This window comes from Momordica charantia (assembly GCF_013281855.1).
Source record: "Momordica charantia cultivar OHB3-1 chromosome 8 unlocalized genomic scaffold, Mcharantia_2.0 BLBB01000008.1, whole genome shotgun sequence".
Lineage (NCBI taxonomy): Eukaryota > Viridiplantae > Streptophyta > Magnoliopsida > Cucurbitales > Cucurbitaceae > Momordica > Momordica charantia.
In genome coordinates this window covers 19126829-19143576 of record NW_028275166.1, presented here as the reverse complement: position 1 = coordinate 19143576, position 16748 = coordinate 19126829, and the positions used below count along the sequence as shown (strand labels likewise).

At 39.2% G+C, this 16748-nt stretch overlaps 1 protein-coding gene across 1 annotated transcript in view; it reads right to left on the bottom strand.

Annotated features, from left to right (window-relative positions):
- Positions 1 to 16431, bottom strand: part of LOC111023223 (uncharacterized) — a 29449-nt gene extending 13018 nt beyond the window's left edge. Inside the window, 5 exon segments of the mRNA XM_022300606.2 lie at positions 14175 to 14320; positions 14707 to 14785; positions 14981 to 15178; positions 15862 to 15984; positions 16269 to 16431. Of these exon segments, the coding sequence (XP_022156298.2) occupies positions 14175 to 14320; positions 14707 to 14785; positions 14981 to 15178; positions 15862 to 15984; positions 16269 to 16322 (600 nt within the window). The 5' untranslated portion in view covers positions 16323 to 16431.
- Between the last annotated feature and the right edge of the window lie 317 nt (positions 16432 to 16748).

Sequence of the window (16748 nt, the reverse complement as noted above, 5' to 3'; positions counted from 1 at the left end):
ATGTAATGTTTGGGCTAAGAATAACAGAACCAAAGTCCTTAATAATGGCCGATGACCCATCTGCAAGCTTGACATGTGTCTGAATCGGGTTGGGTGAGTACATGGTAAACATATCATGAAAAGCGGTCATATGATCAGTTGCACCCGAATCTAAGATCCACTGATCGAAATGCAGCTGACTTGTTAAAGCTGCACTAAAAATACCTCGTTGTGCCACAAAACTTGACGAAGGAGTAGACTCAACCGACGGTGTTAAGAGGCGATAGAGCTGTTCAAGTTGTGCCTTCGAAAATGGAGGGAGAGAGATGGCCAAATCTTGGGAGTTTGACACACTAGGGACCACTTGATAGCTGGAGGAGCTGGTTCGAGAAGGTGGAGTATTTGTAGGTGGAGGTGGCCGATAATCCCCTGATAAATTATTTCGTTGAGGACGACCATGGAGTTCCCAACACCGATCTTTTGTATAGTTTGTGCGCTTACAATGATCACACCATAGGTTGTTCCGACGAGTAGATCGGGATGAAGGTGGTGGTGGACCTCGTGCCGCCAGAGCTGATGATTCCAGTGAGAGGGACAGAGGTTTTGTGGGTGTATCACCCATCATCAGACGTTTACGGCTTGACTCCCAGCGAACTTCTGCGAAGATTTCGTCAATGGCTGGGATTGGCTTTGTGGCAAGTAAGCGGCCACGCACATCATCTAATTTCGGACGAAGACCTGCAAGAAAATCATAAATTCGTTCCTTCTCGACGTGTTTGCGGAAGCGTTCAGCATCCTTCGAGTTTTCCGATTCGAGATTGAGACATAAATCAAGTTCAGCCCACAACCTACGTAATGAGCTGTAGTATTGGATGACATCGGATTCACCTTGTCGTAAGGAACGTGCCTTATTGCGTAATTCAAACAATTGAGCCGAGTTATCAAAATCAGAAAAAGTCATAGTGAGCGCATTCCAAAGATCCTTTGCTATTGAGTAGAAGATGAAGGATTCTTTAATGTCCTCCTCCGTCGAGTTAATGAGCCATGCCATGACCATTGAGTTTTGTGCATCCCACACGGAAAAAAGAAGGGTCAGCTTCATCTGGTTCTGCTATCGTGCCATTGATGTACCCGAGTCGACTGCGGCCACGAATAACTAGGAGGGCCGATCGAGACCATTGCAGAAAATTTTTTCCGTTGAATTTTGGAAAGGTAATTTGGAGCGAAGTGTTTTTAGAGATAGAGATGTGAGGTGTCGTTGATGTGCTTTTAGGGAGAGAAATTGAGGTCGTATTCGATCCGTCGGAACTCTCATCCTTGCGCACATCAGTCATCATGACTGTTTTAACCATTCTGGTGTCAATCTAAACCTATCTCTGATACCATAAAAACTAAGGATAGAGACACCAGAAAGACATACACGAGAAAAGAGAGAAGAAATAAATTCTCAAATTGATTGATCAAAGATGAGGAATAGAGGCACTATTTATAGGTTACAAGAGGAAACAAAATCTAGGAATAACCTCCTAACTTCCCTAACAAAAAAAGGAGATTTATCTGCTAAATTTAAACACAAAATCTAAACAACTTCTAACTAAGTCCACATAATCTTAACTTCTAACTAATTCAACACATAGGAACCAGGAAATGCATAATCCCAAATTGTATCAAGTACCAACAACAAAAGCCAAAAAATACGAGGGAATGGTACCAAGATTATTCAAGGAACATAGATGCTTCTTTCAAGCCAAGTTCAATATTATTCAAGGAACATAGATGCTTCTTTCAAGCCAAGTTCAATATGAAATAGGCACCACATCGTCTATGCACTCTCATTGTCCTCACAACTATCAAACTACTCTCTCCTTGTAGGCACTCTTACAAACACTAAACTACACGGCTTCACCATATACTAACCCATATATATAGCTACATGTATGTTCAACACTACTTTGATCAAGTCGATGGGATTGAGACTCTCACTTGCACTACTCCGTTAGCAAATGAAAGCATTAGATATCCCATGATTCAATTCGACCATGAACTAACAAGATATTATGAGACGATAACAAATATTATTTCCTTCAATTGAGCCATAAGGAGCCCTAAACTATACATTTTTTTGGGTAAGAAACATGTATTTCATGGATGATATAAAATATACAAAAGCCTCAAGGGCAGGATTACAAATGGGTCTTCCAATTGGAGACTAGATCACTGAGGGAGTAGCTATTGAAAGGGAAATAAAAGCATTTACACTATCCAAGAGCTGAAACTACAACTCTATCAAAAAAAGACATGAAAAGGGAGAGACGTGCCATTGAAGATCCTATTGTTCCTTTCAATCCACATGCTCCATAGGAAAGCCCTAACCATGTGTGTCCATAGACTTTCTCCCTTTTTCTTGAAAGGATGACCCATCAGGAGCGATTTAAGGAAGATGTTGGGATGGTTCTTTTTTTTTGGATGAAAAGTCGAGCTTTCATTGGGGAAAATTAAAGAATACAAAGGAGCAAACAAAAAATACAAGCCCATAAATTAGAGCCAAACAAAAATAACGGGTTCCAATGGAAGATGCTGGGGTTGTTGTGCAAAGTTGTTTGTCAACCGAAGATCGAGAGCAATTTTCCCCAAAAACCAGAGCCATAATCGCAAGAAATGGCAAAGATGGCAGCAGCACGGAGATATATGGCATCCTTTTTGCAACCTATCTTGAGTGTTAATGGCGCTGTGGCTAAGTTCCCAACCGACGAATTTGATCTTTCTGGGAAATTTGTCCTTCCAATTCCTGTTGCAAAGAGGGAGGTGTTGCGAGTAGGGGTGTAAAGAACTGGACCGACCCGGAAAGCCGAACCAAACCGAACATGTTCGGGTCAAGTCAATTCGATTAGTTTCTAGTAAATGTCGGTTTGGTTTCGATTTTGGTTTGACCTGACCAACCGAAGTCCGTTATACCTTAACCCTGCCCTTTTCTTTTCTTGTCTGCTCCCTCGATCGACAAGACGGTGGAATACGAAGACGACTAACGAGCGGCTACGACAGATGAAAGCCAGCACTGGCACGCGATTGAATCCACACCAACACACAATGGAACCCACGCCGAAACATGACGAAATCCACGATGAACGATGATGCCTCAATAACCTACTGTTTTAAAAACAAAACATATCAAAAACCCCGTACCAAACCCATGCCTAAATCCCAACCAAAAACCCACAAAAATGGAAAAAATAAAGAGAGAGACGGGCAGAGGGAAGAGGAAGGAAAATTGACCGGGGAGATCACTTCGATTCTTACAAAAAGTTAAAAAAATAAAGAGAAAGAGAGATACTAGTAGAGGAAAATAGAGGAATTTGGGCCTTGATTCTTGCAAAAAGGTATTAAAAAATAATAATAAAAAACCCAAAACTGACTCGACCCGACTAAATTACACCCCTAATTTGTGTTGGCAAAGACAAAATTGGTAGTGAAGCTTTTGGAGTTAGTGGCTAAGTCCACCTATCTTTTTTTTTTAACAAGAAACAATTTTTCATTGATATATGTCTTAAGGATGAATAAACCACCACTCAACCCAAAAACTTAAGTTGATGGGTTGGGTAAATTTAATTCATATATTAGATATCTAATACTCCCCCCTCACTTGTGGGCTTGAAAAATTGCAACAAGACCCAATAAGTGGAAATCAATAATAAATGGGGAGGAAACAACAACACAGGGGTTCGAACATAAAACCTCCCGCTCTGATACTATCTAAGGATGAATAAACCACTACTCAACCCAAAAGCTTAAGCTAATGGGTTAGGTAAATTTAATTCATATATTAGATATCTAATAATATGAAAAGGAGAAAAAATTGAAGGATACAACCTCCAATAGAAGTGAGAGAAAAAGGAAAAGATGAAAATGCAGAAAATAGGCTCGACAATGAGCAATACAATCAAAATAAGAGTGATATCAGAAGCCAACAATAGAATCAAACTAACTACAAAACAAAAAGATCCACCAAGATGTGATGACACGAGAAATTTTAGGGGTCTTTAGCTTCGAGTTCGGCATCTTTGTCTTCTAGATAGAGTAGACGGTATCTTTGTCTTAAAAGCCCTGTTTTCTAATTAAGATAGTATCTTCTCCTTCGGACACAATAGGCTTTTGAGAGCTCTCCTTGGCTATAGGATTCGGGACATCATACTTCTGCGGGATATCCTCTTTATTCCTTGAATGATAGAGAGAATCCTTTAACATTTCCCAGAAGACTAACCATCCTCTTTTCTTGACCAACAAGGACCACAATTCTTACTCTCATACCTGATTTAGGGAGCAAAATACATTCGAACCAGCGGCCTTGCTTGTTAAAACTTTTTATAAGTCTACAAATACCGAATTCTCCCTTTGCTTGTCTGAAAAAATTAACTCTCATCAAATGTTGCATCAAATCCACGATGGCCTCTTCAAACCAAGCTAACTATTTCTTATGGAGTGAAAAATGGAAATGTCGGTTATCAAATGTCTCTTCTAGTTGAAACCATTCAGCTGAGAATTAATGAAAAATGACTTGTTTGCAACTCGACAACTCCTTGAAACCATGATTCAAAAACTTCGTAAAACTAAAATCGGTAACAGCGGGCTAAAAACGGACCAAGAAAATCTAAATCCGGTGGAAGCAGAAAGAATCAGCAAGGGGAGAGGAGAGAGAACGGAGGATACTTACCCCATAGGATTTTAGTTCAAACTTCCTGGCTAAGTCCACCTACCCGGAGATGACAGTCCTAAACTATGACATAAATACAATTTTCTTCACCACCTCAAGGCATGCAAACCCACCTTAATAAATAAAATAATAAATATATATTGTTGGAATATATATATATATATATATACATTTATTAGTTGTCTTTTTATTTCTTTCCTTGTAGTTGTAGGTCTCATATTTTTTTTTGTAGTAGGTTTACTATTCTTTTTTATAGTAGGTCTTTCTCCTATATAGGAAGACCTAGGTTGTACTATTCAAATATATCAAATTATTTTTTACTCTCCTAAAATAAGATATATACAGTACAAATTTATGGTAAATATAGTCATCTTGCTAAAGAAAAACCTTCTGAAATATCCACATACAACCCATCAACTATAACTTACTCCCTATTCCCCGTCCTGATTTTTTCGGTTTTGAGCACCTGCATTTGTTCATTGAATTCTCAACTGCAACCCCACCTAAACTCCCCTCCTTCTCATATATCGTTTTTAACAGCCCTAGAACCTCTTTTTCTTGGATGGAAAACCACCTCATCTAATGTTTCTTTGTGTCTTGCAATTTCAGCTATGAAGTGCAAGAAATGGAAGGTTGGTGTTGAATTAGTTAGAAGTTAAGATTATGTGGACTTAGTTAGAAGTTGTTTTAAAGTTGTTTAGATTTTGTGTTTAAATTTAGCAAATAAATCTCCTTTTTTGTTAGGGAAGTTAGGAGGCTATTCCTAGATTTTGTTTCCTCTTGTAACCTATAAATAGTGCCTCTATTCCTCATATTTGATCAATCAATTTGAGAATTTATTTCTTCTCTCTTTTCTCGTGTATGTCTCTCTGGTGTCTCTATCCTTAGTTTTTATGGTATCAGAGCTAGGTTTAGATTGACACCAGAATGGTTAAAACAGTCATCATGACTGATGTGGGCAAGGATGAGAGTTCCGACGGATCGAATACGACCTCAATTTCTCTCCCTAAAAGCACATCCATGACACCTCACATCTCTATCTCTGAAAACACTTCGCTCCAAATTACCTCTCCAAAACTCAACGGAAAAAATTTTCTGCAATGGTCTTGATCGGCCCTCCTAGTTATTCGTGGCCGCAGTCGACTCGGGTACATCAATGGTACGATAGCAGAACCAGATGAAGCTGACCCTTCTTTTTCTGTGTGGGATGCACAAAACTCAATGGTCATGGCATGGCTCATTAACTCGATGGAGGAGGACATTAAAGAATCCTTCATCTTCTACTCAACACCAAAGGATCTTTGGAATGCGCTCACTATGGCTTTTTCTGATTTTGATAACTCGGCTCAATTGTTTGAATTACGCAATAAGGCACGTTCCTTACGACAAGGTGAATCCGATGTCACCCAATACTACAGCTCATTACGTAGGTTGTGGGCGAACTTGATTTATGTCTCAATCTCGAATGGGAGAACTCAAAGGATGCTGAACGCTTCCGCAAACACGTCGAGAAGGAACGAATTTATGATTTTCTTGCAGGTCTTCGTCCGGAATTAGATGATGTGCGTGGCCGCTTACTTACCACAAATCCAATCCCAGCCATTGACGAAATCTTCGCAGAAGTTCGCTGGGAGTCAAGCCGTAAACGTGTGATGATGGGTGATACACACACAAAACCTCTGTCCCTCTCACTGGAATCATCAGCTCTGGCGGCACGAGGTCCACCACCACCTTCATCCCGATCTACTCGTCGGAACAACCTATGGTGTGATCATTGTAAGCGCACAAACCATACAAAAGATCGGTGTTGGGAACTCCATGGTCGTCCTCAACGGAAGAATTTATCAGGGGATTATCGGCCACATCCACCTACAAATACTCCATCGTCTCGAACCAGCTCCTCCGGCGATCAAGTGGGCCCTAGTGTGTCAAACTCCCAAGATTTGGCCATCTCTCTCCCTCCATTTTCGAAGGCACAACTTGAACAGCTCTATCGCCTCTTAACACCGCCGGTTGAGTCTACTCCTTCGTCAAGTTTTGTGGCACAACGAGGTATTTTTAGTGCAGCTTTAACAAGTCAGCAGCATTCCGATCAGTGGATCTTAGATTCGGGTGCAACTGATCATATGACCGCTTTTCATGATATGTTTACCATGTACTCACCCAACCCGATTCAGACACATGTCAAGCTTGCAGATGGGTCATCGGCCATTATTAACGGCTTTGGTTCTGTTATTCTTAGCCCAAACATTACATTGCACTCAGTGCTCCATGGGCCTAAATTATGTTGCAATCTAATTTCTGTTCAGAAGTTGACTCATGATTTAAAGTGTCAAGCCCTGTTCACTGACTCTAAGTGTTTGTTTCAGGACTTCATAACGGGAACGACGATTGGCAATGCTGATGGCTTTGAAGGGCTCTACTACTTCAGAGGACCAAGTCTAAGAAATAAACAAGTTCTCCAGGTTGGTAGTGAGTCGAATTCTAGGGAACAACAAATTCTACTTTTACATCGCCGTTTAGGGCACCCGAGTTTTCAGTATCTTAAACATTTGTACCCTTCACTTTTTCATAAAGATGACCTTTTTACTTGCGAAGTGTGTCAACTTGCAAAACACTCTCGTACATCTTATCCTTCTGTGGAGTATATACCATCCAGTCCATTCACAATGATTCATAGTGATTTATGGGGGCCGTCTCGCATCAAAACTATGTCCGGTAAACGTTGGTTCCTTACCTTCACTGATGACCACACTAGGGTTTGTTGGGTCTATTTACTTAAAGAAAAATCAGAAACTGCATCAATCTTTCAACAGTTCCATTCTCTATTCATAATCAATTTAATACGAGAATCAAAATTCTTCACACAGATAAGGGGACAGAATATTTTAATCAAATATTGGGAACTTTCCTGTCTCAAAATGGAATCATTCACCAAAGTTCTTGTGTCATTACCCCCCAACAAAATGGTATAGCTGAAAGGAAAAATAGGCATCTTTTAGAAACTGCTCGTGCTCTCATGTTCACCAATTCTGTTCCTAACTGTTTTTGGGGTGATGCTGTCCTTACTGCTTGTTATCTCAATAATCGGATGCCCTCTCGTGTTCTGAAATTTAACACTCCACTAGAAATCTTACTCACTATCTATCCGCAAATCCGATCTGTCCTCACAATTCCCCTCAAAATATTTGGATGTACTGCATTCACTCATGTTTATGATCATGAACGTCACAAATTGGAGCCAAAAGCCAGAAAGTGTGTCTTCCTTGGTTACTCTCCTGCACAAAAAGGCTATAAATGGTATTGTCCATTCACCAATAAATTTTACACTACCATGGATGTCACATTTTTTGAGTCTCAATCTTTTTTCTCCCTAAATTCCCCTCAGGTGGAGACTGAGCCTATTACAAGTAGTCTTGATGGAAATTTTTGGGAGATTGACGATCTAAATACCAGAATTGAGTCCCCTCAGTCAAAAATACCTGAGATTGATGGTCTAAATACCGAGTCACCTCAGCCAAAAATACCTATCCCGATCGTCCCAATTACTCGGATAGAAGAGTCAGTTCCTATTATTTCCTGTAATAATGAAGATGATCAAGTCAACCCAAATCGAAGTGACAAGCAACCTGAGACTCTTGTTTATTCTCGGCGACAAACGGTTCAAAGAGGAGTGGAGCCACCACAGCCTCAACAGCAAAGTCATGAATCCATCTCGTCCTTAGGTACTGAACAATCTACCCTTGTGCCTCAAGACAATACTAATGATCTTGATCTTCCTATTGCACTTAGGAAGGCTGTGAGATCGTGTACTCAACATCCAATTGCTCGATGTATTGGTTATAGTCATTTATCTTCAGCAGTTCAGACCTTGGCTCTCAATCTGGAAGCCAATGAGGTACCAAAATCCATTCAAGAGGCTATGAGCAATCCACAGTGGAAAAATGCGGTAGATGATGAAATGAAGGCTTTGAAGCTTAATGATACGTGGACAGTAGTTGATCGTCCTCAAGATAAACCAACGGTAGGATGCCGATGGATCTTTACTGTCAAATATAAGGCTGATGGGTCCATTGAAAGGTATAAAGCAAGATTGGTGGCCAAAGGATACTCTCAGACTTTTGGGGTAGACTATTAGGAGACATTTGCACCCGTTGCAAAATTAAACACAATCCGTGTCCTCTTGTCTCTTGCTGCAAATCTGGATTGGAAACTACAACAACTGGATGTCAAGAATGCATTCCTCAATGGAGATTTGGAAGAAGAGGTGTACATGGACCTTCCTCCTGGATTTGACATTGATAAGTATGATGGAAAGGTGTGTAAGCTGAAGAAATCTCTCGATGGTTTAAAACAATCCCCACGTGTATGGTTCGGGCGATTTTCAAAGGCTGTTTGTATACAAGGATATACCCAAGCTCAAACTGACCATACAATGTTCTATAGGCACTCTCAAGGTAAGATCACCATCCTCATTGTTTATGTCGATGATATTATTGTCACAGGTGACCATCATGAAGAAATAGAGAGACTAAAACAAGCACTTGGAAAGGAGTTCGAAATAAAGGACCTGGGAACACTTCGGTATTTTCTAGGGATGGAAGTTGCTAGGAGCAGAACTGGTATATCTGTGTGTCAAAGAAAATATGTACTAGACCTCTTGAAGGAAACCGGAATGCTTGGATGTAAACCATCTGATACTCCAATAAGTCCCAATCATAAGTTGGGAGAGAGCCTAGATGGGGTACCCGTTGATAAAGGGAGATATCAGCGTCTTGTTGGAAGATTAATCTATTTATCCCACACTAGGCCGGATATTGCATTTGCAGTGAGTGTTGTAAGTCAATACATGCATGCTCCTACTGAAGAACACATGGAAGCCGTGTATCATATTCTTAGATATCTTAAAAGAACTCCAGGGCTTGGATTATTTTTCGAAAAGGATGATGACAGAAAGATTAAGGTGTTTACAGATGCTGATTGGGCAGGTTCTATTCAAGATAGGAGATCTACGACAGGATATTGTACCTTCGTATAGGGTAATCTTGTTACATGGAGGAGTAAGAAACAATCAGTTGTTGCAAGAAGTAGTGCTGAGGCTGAATTCAGGGCATTATCTCATGGTATTTGTGAGATAATGTGGCTGAAACTCCTCTCCAAGAACTCAAGATCAGGTTTGATAGTTCAATGGAAGTCTATTGTGACAACAAGGCTGCAATTGCTATTGAACACAATCCAGTGCATCATAATCGTACTAAACATGTTGAGGTTGACAGGCATTTTATCAAGGAGAAGATTGAAGAGAAAATTATAAATCTGATGTATGTTCCATCATCAGATCAAGTTGCAGATATCCTAACAAAAGGACTCTTGAGACCCGTATTTGAAAGGTTGTTGATCAAGCTGAAACTGTTCAATCTGTATAGTCCAGCTTGAGGGGGAGTGTTGAATTAGTTAGAAGTTAAGATTATGTGGACTTGGTTAGAAGTTGTTTTAAAGTTGTTTAGATTTTGTGTTTAAATTTAGCAAATAAATCTCCTTTTTTGTTAGGGAAATTAGGAGGTTATTCCTAGATTTTGTTTCCTCTTGTAACCTATAAATAGTGCCTCTATTCCTCATCTTTGATCAATCAATTTGAGAATTTATTTCTTCTCTCTTTTCTCGTGTATGTCTCTCTGGTGTCTCTATCCTTAGTTTTTAGTTGGTCTATCCGGATTTAAGAGTTTCCTCTTTTTGAAAGTTTGGATTTCCTCTTTATTATGGGTTCTTTTTTTGGCTTAAAGCTCTCCTAAAGTGTTTGCCTGCCCCAATGGTGAGTGCCTGGGTGAAGTTACTTGCCATTACAACCACCAAGGGAAAAGTTTGTGCCTCACCTCACTTTTTTTTTTTTTTTGATAATAAACAAAGAGAATTCATTCATCAAGCCGTGGAGCCCAAAAAAAAAGGCAAACAACCTAGTGCCTCACCTCACTTTGCACCATAGGCCCATGCCATGGTGCACCTTAAAAACATCCAAAACCCATGTTTCTACTCACCTTTCAATAGTTACACACTAAACGACCTTGCCTTAAACTGGAAGGCGTTCTTGTAACTTGCCCATGGCAGCCTTTTGTATATTTCATACCATCAACGAATACTCGTTTCTCATTAAAAAAAAACATCCAAAACCCAAACCCAAGATTACTCCAAAATAGTTTCTCTTTCATTCAAAAAGTATCCATACAAAGGCTTAATGCCTCTTTTATACTAAAATTACCATTTTTTTTAATAACTAGGAGTTCGAACTTTGCTTCCCCATACCTAGAGGCACCTGTGCCCACCCCAAGACCCAGACCCGAGAGACATTAAAGGTTTTTTGGTATTACGTTCACCGAAAAGTTTAAACTTGAGACCTCTAAGCTAATATGACCAAGAGACCTCAAACCTTGCCAACTAGGTAGCCCCTTGGGGACTATACTAAAATTACCAACGAACTATAAGCAGTTGAAACAACAAACAAACAATTAGGGAAAATTACGCATTTAGTCTTTGAATTTTAAGTTTGGTTTTTGTTTAGTTCATGGGTTTGGTGGTTCTAAATGGTGTCCCAAAGTTAAAGTTGATCATTAGTTAACTACCAGAAACAACATATCGAGGTATCAATGTGTTTTTTAATTTTATATTACTTTAACTTAGGTGCTTCCCCTTCCCCCCCCCCCCCCCCCCCCCCCCCCCCCCCCCCCCAAACTCTCTTCCTTTCCCCTTCCTCTATTTTTCCTTAGCAGAAGCTGACCACTACACTACCATGATAGGCCCCCCATCACAAAGAAATATGTTAAGAGAAGGGGTAAGAAGGGAGAATAGGGTAAAGAAGGAATTATGCTCTGTGGGCCCAAGTTAGTTAAGGGGCTTTTTGGGTAGGAGAGTGAGTTATATACTGCTGCTACATAAAGGATGGGGGTATCTTTTTGTTAGTGAATGTTACCTTGGTAAGGATTGTAGGAAAGGCATGGGAGCTCAAGCTCCCTCAACCCTTAATTTCCCTCTGTTCCACTCTTATCATACCACTCCCATCCTCCACAAATCAGACATTCACCCCACCAACCACCATCATTTTCTCTTTTCCTCTCTCTTCCCGTCTCTTTCTTCTCTTCTCTCCTTCTCATCCTCTTCCTCCAGCAGGCACTCCCCACTAGCCCATCATTATCTCTCCTTCCCTACTCGCAAAACATCATCCCCCCACCCCCCCCCAAATGTTATTCTCTCTTCCTCCATACTTGCCAAAGAATTTGTTACAACTGGAGCTACCAAGTCTAAAACAAAACATTTAAAACCTGGGGTAGCTGGAGCAACTGCATGGGTCACAACTGCGGGCTGGGCTCAAGCTGTTGCATGGTTCTCCACTATGGAGTGCAAAGGGAAAAAGATACTAACCTTTAAAATTAGTATGAGAAATTGCAACAATCAAACAACCTTTAAAATTATGAGATACTAACCTTCAAAATTACAAGATACTAATCTTTCTTTGATAAATCCAAACAAAAAAACCCCTTCAAATAAAAAACAAAAAGCTTTCCAGTTAGAGTTTAGCTCAGTGATAGAATAATTTTGAAGAAAGAAATTATAGAGAACACACCAAGAAGTTGCATTTTCTTCCATGGAGCACATTTTTTATAAATTTATAAAAAAAAAATCCTCTTTAAAAGATTGTAGGTTTATTAAGATTGACCAAAAGGGTTCTTGCTCTTCCTCTAAAGCCATGACCACAAAGAAAAGCAAATATATTATTCTTTCTTAGCCTTCAATTTGATGACCCACAAGCAATAACAAAGATGAAACAGTGACCTCCAAATACACTCACTGTATAGACAGTGAAAAAATGAAAGATGGATGTCTTCTCCCTCAACACGGAGGAAGCCTAATTCAGGCATTCCCTTTGTCCTTTATCCAATGTGTTTAGCTTTTGTAGAAAAAGGAACAAGTCAAGATTTTTTTTCCTTATAATTTTAGTACTTCTATAAGGCAGAAATGCAGATTTTGGTGAGGAAGAAACACCCCCAACTCTGACCAAAGAATTGACAGAAAACCCGCTTGAAGCATCTGCTATCCTCCTCTCTCGAAGGAGATTTTCCTTCTATTATATCTAGAAAATTGCAATATTCAGACATTTCCTCGTCATTAATCCCTCTTCTAAAGAAAATATTCCATGTTTTGGAGCAACATCATTGATATTATAAAATTAATTCTAAAAAGTATGTTTTTTTGTTACTGTAGTTAATGAAAAACTAACAGCATGACCTATCACTAACTATTTCCTCAAAACTTAAATATTAAACATCAACCTTGAAATGTAGGGACCAAAGGCTAAAAACACAGGAACCAAAAGTATAATTTATCCAAAATACGAACTGAACCACATAGTATCCCCCCATGTCCAAACTTAGACAATGATGATAATAACAAATTAATAAGAAAAATTGAACACCTAATTTGGCATCTCCAATGCATGTCTCAAGGAATATGGCATATTCGGATATTCCCATTCTAATGAAAATTCTAGCCCTTTAGAAATTTGTGCTTCCTAGGCCATCAATGGATTTTTTTTATTATTATTATAAGAAACCTGGGATTTTATTACTCAAAAAAAGAACAACCTAGGGGCAGGGGATGAGATAACCCCCTCCCAAAGAACTAACACAAGAAGTCCTCCCAATTGTGAAAGATCTTAGAGAGAGTAAGTATAAAAGAATTTGTTATAAGTATAGCACCACCTAGAAGCTGTGAGCTGTACAATGCTCTCCAAAAAGAAGGTAAAGTAAATGTAATGTTCTCAAAGGATCTGGGATTTCTTTCTAGCCCTAAGTTCCAAAGTAAAGCTATCGTTGCGAGTTTCCAAAGAACTTAGAGAGATTTTTAAGAAGGCCACCCGCTAGAGCTTCTATCAGCCTGTCATCAATTTTCTTGGGAAGGCAAACATTTAAGTCAAAGATATTGAAAGAAAAGACCAGCATCTATGGGCAAAAGAGCAGTGGAGCCCCCAGTTCCGACATTTCCTCTGAATTTTCCCTTGGGTATTTAGACCTCTGTGAGCCACTGACCAGAGAAAGATCTTGATGTTTTTTGGGTAGTTAAACTTCTAAATAGCTTCAAGAAGAGAGGAATGGAGCACTTTGCTTGGCCTGAACATTATTTGGTGGTGAAAGAGGCAGACCTATCCAAAGGCCCGAGAACTTTATCCTTTCGAAACCCCCAGCTGGACAAGTCTTGGGAGAGGCAAATTATTTGGCCAATTCTTGGCTCTTGCCCAATGAAGATAATTTCAATAAGAACAACAAAAATAAATTAAACATGAAATATATATGGTGAGCATATGCAAGACAACAAATTTTTTTTTTTTTTTAAATTTGAAATATAAATGATGAACGTAAGTAGCAAGATTTTATCTGTATCTCAAATTCCTTTCAAAGCAGTCACGGATCAAAGAAAAAGTGGGCTACGTTGGACTTACCCCTTTCTTCCGTAGTTGACTAGTTGAATCACACTGCCTAATTATCTGCTTCAAAAGTCCCCGCTTGGGATCAAGTAAAAGCTTCCTTCCAGATTCCTGCTTTGATATGTTTACAAGTATGGAAGCAACATGCTCAAAGGGATCATCTAGAAGAGAATCAATTTAAAATGTTAGATGAACAATGAACTCTGTCGCTAACGTCCAAAATTCATAAACTCAAAAAGACAGAAATTCAATGTTGTGTTTTAGCATCAATGTTTGTAGGGGTTAGGTCAAGGCTACAAAGGATCTGGCATTGTGGCATCACAATCTTTTTCTAGAAAGGCCAAAGAACTTATAAACTCATTTACCAAGCGTATCAAACTAAGTAGGTAAAACACTGCATGAGAAGATCTTAGAAGAAACAAAGATTACCTAAGAACCTTGCAATCCCAAGTATTTAAAAATTAAGTTATAGCATATGGAGTCCAAGATTCTAGAAAAATAACATAACCTTCAAAGCAAACTGAAGTAGAGAAGAAGCAAAACATACCAGTGGGTTCACTTGACGATCTACAAAATGATCTAACAATCTTCATAACATAGAGACCTTGCATCTTGTCATCTCCAGTCTATGAAGCAGAATCAATAACCATAACAAGTATTTTCTTATTTGGTAAAGATTATAAAGGTCTAATCTAATTGCTAATGCCTAATGGAATGTTTAAAATAGAGCTTTCCAACTATCTCATACAAATTTCAATAAAAATAGCTCTTTTACAAATTTCAACCAAAGACAACGCCACTGTAACTATGTATAGGCACACCTGAAGTAACGAAGCAATACCAGCATCCAACTGAGTTAGATTAACCAGAAGCATTAACAGCAACTGGCTAATGCTGGAGTCAACATTATATAAAAGATCCATAGCTGCTGCAACTAGTCCCAAGTCTATCATCTTGGCAGCTAGATCAGAATTTTGTGAAAGATTTACAAGAGCTTCTGCTGCTCGTTCTGCCACATCCTAATATGATAGAACAAAATATATCATCAAAATTATTCATGTTCAATTATTCACATTTGCCAAATATCTTGAATTATACTAGTATTGGATGGCCTGGTTCTTTAAATTATTTATATCCAAATAGGTCTTCTGATAGTTACAGAAATCGCATGATATAAGCCCATTCATGGCAGTCCATATTAAGACTTGAAACCCACCTTCCTGATGATGCAAATGAAGTAGATGAAATTTGGACGCTAAATTGCTGTAAAGTGAAGCACTAGTTATCTTTAAATCCTAATTAGCAGCAACCTCATGACAGAGTGATTGAGATTTATTATGACAGCATTATCAATAAAACTCTCTAAGCGCCTTTCTATTTTTTTATAAGTGGGAGTCGGAGTTTTGCTCCCTTAAACCCAGAGGCACCCGCACCCACCCCAAGGCCCGAACCCGGGAGACATCAAGGATTTTTGGTACTAAGCTCACCGGGAAGGTTCAAACTTGAAACCTCTGAACCAGTATAACTAGAGACCCCAAGCCCTTGCCAACTAAGCTCTAGGGGTGTGTTGTTTTCTTATATTCACGTTCGGGACAAATGAAAATTTTCAATTAAAACTCTTCCGTCCTATATGATATAAATAATAATACATACAGAGTTGATCACCTTCTATCCATAAAGAGGAAGATAGATTAAAGAGCACCTTTTGTTCTCTCAAGAGTCGAGCTAATGATGGTAGCAGGACCTTCGGGTACTTAGCAAGAGACTGCAACCCATCCTCAGACCCAGTTAAACCTTGAACAATATCAATGGCCGCTTTCCTCACCTATACAGCATACAAGTGTTAGGCCGTCACCAAGAAATTTCTAAAACCTAGTTAATTACACGCAAACTAAATTAGCAAGACGCTGCACAGAGAACTTCCAAAATCTTGGATTGGGCTTAAATTTGTCCGTTTCGTAAGATACACAGAACCGTATGCTCCATTGCGCCAACAAATCGACCAAATACGAACGAATCTATGAAAAAATTCTTAATCCGTTCCCTTTTACTCTGTAACAATTTCTTCACGCTAACAACAAAGGATAGTTGAGGCCTAAAGGGACTTACTTGAGGCGAGGGCGAAGATAGAAAGTGTAGCAATTCTTCCAGTTCAGTCGCCATATGCTCTCTCTGAAGCTCAAGCAGGGCGTCTCCGGTCTACACCAATTGCTGTTGCTGGGTGGAATTTTAAAAAATATAGAAAGAAGGAACACGACACAAAAAACAACAAACGACACCGTTATCAAATAAGTCTGTCTTACTTCTTATAGTGTGCAGCAGAATCCAAGAAAAACCAAACAAATGATAGAAGATTAATCACGAAGGAAAAAATATCAGTTTCTATGGCCTAGATCCTTTACGCATCGGGAATTGGTAGGAAATGATTTCGAATTCCATGATTTTCAATAATGGAAACGATTTTAAATTCTTAATTGCGTTACGATATCTAAAAACATATCTCTCTGTAGCACCGATAGTAAGTACTATATGATTCGGGTCTTTAGCCGGTCTATTAACAAAGATCAATCGTTTATTCCCAGATGCGTT